Here is a 4,987-nt window from a genome sequence, read left to right as displayed (position 1 = left end):
CAGCTTTCGAAGAATATAATATTATAGTTGGATATTGCAAAAGAAATATTGTTACGTGTAGTTTTGTACTTATTACTATCCTGTACCTACTTATATCCATAGCAACAGGGCCATTATAAAAGAGCCTAGTATCATTATCGTGGAACGATTTCGATTCAGTGTTTTTCTAATAAAATGCCAGGCATCGGCCATTGACGGACAGGCAGGCGGGCGGGCGGTCGCACGTCCGTCAGTTCTGCTCATTGCACTTATTGCACAATCGCAGCTCCGAGCCGACCTGTCTAACCTTTGGCAAGAAATGCTTCATTAAAAAAGGTAATATCGGCACCGATTTACATGCTTGTAGTATTTGGTGGGTTTTCGATAAAAAAGGTTCGTATAAATTGATGTAATTTTTTACCAGATATCAACCTTTTTATATCCAGGCTCGACTGTGCCCAGCTAAGCTCAAATAATAAACATACTTGTAGTCATTACACTCATTAAAAATGTTGCAACTATACATGGGATTATAAAAACTGATACATACTTATAGGTCAACTGTTATCAACGAGATCTGTAATACAAAGATAGGGATAATGGTAATTGCTCAATGCACATGTTTCTTAACAATGTTTTCTATATAAGAGCATGCTCTACTAATTATAACAGCGTGAAGTAAAGTATCGACATGTTTAAATATTTAATTTTCGTTTGCCTGGCCTTGTCGTGCCACGGCACTGTTATAAGGGTGCCTCAGCTCGATCAGCCTATATTCGTTGAAGTGAAGAATAGAAATCTTGATCACTATTGGACGCTGGAGTTTCTGGAGTTTCTGAAGCTTATTGACGTGGAAAAAGTACTCGGCGTAGCGGTCCAGTACATAAACGATGCAGAAGTTATGAATTTCCTCGGTTTCATCTTTGGTCCTGATTTCAAAGAAATCATAAGAGAATTTGAATCTTTAGAAGAATTTAATGAGGTGGGTACTTTTTTTACCTTTATTTTATAAAGGCCATACATCATTAAGACTAAGCCGGCCTAGGTGGGTACTTTAACATAGGAACATTTATTGGTGTATTTGTTTCTGAATGAAATTTGTGTCTGAATTGAGCAGAATTTCAAAAGATCAAATAAATTGTAAATCAGTAACCGAAATATTTAGCATAACTTTTTCTTTATTTTTATGGTCTTAGCAGTAGTCGATCAAAACAAAAGTTTTTTTTGTAATTTAAAAGACAAATTTTGTTTTCAGGCGTACTTATATTTAGCTGACAATGGTTATGATACCAAAAGAGTTATTGATTTTATTAACGCGGCATTGGAACTACCACCATATAGCAAGCCCAAGAGTTACAGACAGGAGCTACAGAAAAAAGGAATGTCAGGGTTCATAGTCGCAATGCTTGGAGCTCTACCCTTAGAGGAGATGAGGGACCTTCTAGAAAAGAAGCTGACAACTGAACCTGAATATGCCGAACTAATGGCAATATTAGATTCACAGGAGTTCATGGCGATTTTGAAAAAGCTGGCCAAAAATCCAAAGATTGAGGAATTTAAGGCAGTATTTGCAAAATATGGGCTCGATTTTAAATTTGTTTGTTCGATCCTGGAGGAAGTTCTCGGAGACCTCTATCAGGGAGTGTTCTTTTGCAAGAATATTACGCCGACAGCACGTATGATTGAATTTATTTTTAATGATAATTATAATTAAGAGTTTTAAATGTTAGAATAGTGTACAATAAAGTGATAATTTTTCAATACTGTTTTTACGCAACCCATAACTGTAGACATCATAATAATAGTAATAATATCTATGGACGCTTCACACCACGTCAGTCTGGCCCCCTGCTAAGTACCTAAAGGACTTGTGTTACAGGTACCATCAGACAACGGAAATATATTAACTACTTTTATATTTATACTATACATATATTTAAGATTTTTATTATATCATACACATATTTAATATACATCCAGACCCGGGAACATTTAAAACTTTTTGTTCCGTCGGCGGGATTCGAACCCGCGACCCCCGGCTTGAGCTACCAACGCGCTCACCACTGAGCCACAGAGGTCGTCAAATCATAAATTTCGATTTCTCGTAACACCTCGATTGTGACAATCACAGACACAATAAATGTTCAATTGTAATGCGGCAGCCGGGTGCCGCTTGGGAATTGATGGATTAAACGGCGTTTTACCCTACAGATGTACACTGTACATTTACAAACATGCAAAGACGCATAAATATTTAATAGGAAAATGAAATTGGATAGCGTATTAGGAATTTAGGAAGCGACGTAAAATTTGGCGGCGTGTGTCGTTGGCAGTTTACAGAACTCATTACCGAAGTCATTTATGAAACACAGGTCCGCACTCAGGACAATCCGCCCCTGAAATAACCGGGCGAGAATAAACATACAATCATTCATTAGCCGCCATTTTGGAATAAAACGCTTTGGGCCTCAGCTTCCGGCCTGTGCATACATAATTTTATATTTTACAATATTTGATACTACTTGAATAAGTAACGCCGAATCAAATGCATGTTGAATAAGTGATAGCTCGATATCTGTTGCGACCAAAGGGAACCCCAAATATAGCCTCGAAAGCAAATTAATTTCGGAAACACGCAATGGAAGTGCTATTAACTTCAGAAATGAGTTGTATTTCCTCACCGCGTTGTTAACGTCTGTGGTTTATTCAAGTCAGGTTTCCATTTAATTTCGGTTTGATCTCTATCAAAAAAATTGATATTTGATGAATTTAATAAGCTAACATACGTGAAACGCAATATAATTTGTGTTGTCCGTTTAAGGGACTCGAATTTTACGTATTATTTGATGCAATTCAAATAAAAATAATGTTGTCATTTAGCCTCGCTACTACATAATAATTATTAAGAATATTATTTTTTTATTGCTACTCAATCTTTGAATCTTTGGATTGAATAATGACGATAAGGACGCAAATTCTTAACTAGACACTGTGATGGAACCAACTTTATCATCCTCTTATTGAGGAGATTGAGACCGAAAGTCGGGGCTTTATTTATATTTTCCCGAAAATGTGTATGACTATGAACATAAATTTTGACATAAGATTGATTCACAATGATACAATATTTGCGCTCCCTGCTGCGATAATTGAAGGCAATGGGGATATAGGAAGCGGCCCCGTCCGGCGCTATGCTTCGCTTCCCGCCTGTCGTCGCTTCCGTTTCCGCGCGATCTTGTCCATGCCGCCGAACATGACTCGCACCGCCCCCTTTTGATACTTCAAGCACAACTCGTAATTTATTTGCTTGTCAAATCCAGGAAGGAGCCACGCGACGCTCACGGTATCGGCCCAATAAATCGTAGCTCAACATTAAAATGTTTGAATCGCACATTATATTAACATGAATTGGCAATATTAGCCGACCGGAGCCGTTTCGACGCATTTGCATTTGGAAGATTTATCTGCGATTATACCGGCGATAATGTCTTCAATAATCATAATATTTAATACAAAATACATAAACAATATAATATGATGTTGTTGATGTAATAGTGTTAGAATTTATTAATATTGACCTATAATGCAAATAAAAGACTTTATCAGTGTTATTTACTTATATGATTTATTTTTATATGTTGAATTTAATTATGTAAAATAGTCGGATTAGCTACACTATTTACAACTCGAGAACGGCCAGACTAGACTAGAGATTTTTTTAGTTTATTAGAGTCAAGTGTCAACAAAAGTAACCAAGGTAAACATATATTCCACAAAAGAGAATACAAATCAATCTTATTAATTATTATGGTGTCATCAACGTTAACCACAAATTACTAGATACTGATATTGTGGCTGAAAATTGCAGGAGAGGTTAGCTTTGAACCAGTAGACGTTTATAGGATACGTTTTATTCCATTTCCATAGGATTTGACACAAACGTGGTATAATTAAACGCAGTTGATATAGAATAACTAAACAAAACTGAAAGTTAAAAATAAAAATAAAAATTAATGGTCGCAACTGAGTTACTCTACTGTATTTATACATCGCTACTATTACTTGATTATATCCCAACTTTAACGCTCTTTGCAGATTTGAGAAGTGAAAGTCAATGATTCATGGCACAAGTGACATATTAGATAATTTGGCGGAAGGGACAGTCGGATTATGATGCGTCCGATAAGCGGCCGGGAGCCGGACCGAACATGTGGACAATCTTTCACGCTCATCTGTGCAGAGAAGGGTGTTGCACTGATCGATACAACGAGAGTAAGCGTTTTATGAGTTATTGCTTTTCCAACACCAACTGCAAACCTGTTATATACCGCATGACTGGTGAGACATGATCAATACTTATGGAGAGTACTCGGTACTTGATTCTCATTATAATCTATACATATAAATAAAATTGGAGTGTCTGTTTGTAATATTAAAATAACCGTTTTTTTCTACATGCATATGAATATTTAGACGGTACTTACACCAAAATAACAATTTTTAGAATTTTTGTCTGTCTGTATGTCTGTCTGTTTGTTCCGGCTAATTTTTACTGACTACTTAACTTTTTAACTGACTTCCAAAAAGGAGGAAGACATTTTTTTACTTTTTTATTTTTTACCTATGTATTTTACATTTTGTTGACGCGGACGATGACGCGGGTAACAGCTAGTTATGTAATAAAATTAGGTACTTAATTTTGATCAAATTTCCCTTTAAATAAATTACTGATCAATTGATATAATTTTTTTTATATTATTTTTTTTCAACTAATAGCCAAATATCAGGTCCTCGAGTATTGAACATGTCTCACCAGTCATGCTCATGCTGTTTAAATTCGTCTAAGAGCAAAAATAAAAAAATATCTAGATTTAGATTCTTCATAATATTTATCTTTATAGCCGATCATTGTAATCTGTTAATAAATATTAAAATAAAAAATGTGCTCAAAATAAATATTTAAATAAAATGATTATCTAATATTATTATAATTGATAGATTAAATTTA

General features: G+C 35.2%; 1 protein-coding gene across 1 annotated transcript; it reads left to right on the top strand.

Moving 5' to 3' along the window:
• The first annotated feature begins 670 nt into the window (after positions 1 to 670).
• On the top strand, positions 671 to 3,871 carry LOC121732329. Its single transcript, XM_042122185.1, has 3 exons — positions 671 to 961; positions 1,235 to 1,543; positions 3,848 to 3,871. Exons 1-3 carry the CDS (start codon positions 671 to 673, stop codon positions 3,869 to 3,871), a joined length of 624 nt encoding a protein of 207 aa, XP_041978119.1.
• Positions 3,872 to 4,987: the final 1,116 nt, after the last annotated feature.

Source organism: Aricia agestis, chromosome 1 (genome assembly GCF_905147365.1).
Source record: "Aricia agestis chromosome 1, ilAriAges1.1, whole genome shotgun sequence".
NCBI lineage: Eukaryota > Metazoa > Arthropoda > Insecta > Lepidoptera > Lycaenidae > Aricia > Aricia agestis.
The sequence above is the reverse complement of the archived record's forward strand: the minus strand, read 5'-3'. Positions and strand labels throughout refer to the sequence as shown.

Coding starts and splice junctions, on each gene's coding strand:
- LOC121732329 (XM_042122185.1), top strand. CDS start 671: ATGTTTAAATATTTAATTTTCGTTTGCCTGGCCTTGTCGTGCCACGGC. Junction 962..1,234: donor CTTTAGAAGAATTTAATGAG/GTGGGTACTTTT, acceptor TTTTGTTTTCAG/GCGTACTTATATTTAGCTGA. Junction 1,544..3,847: donor AGATTGAGGAATTTAAGGCA/GTATTTGCAAAA, acceptor TGAAAATTGCAG/GAGAGGTTAGCTTTGAACCA.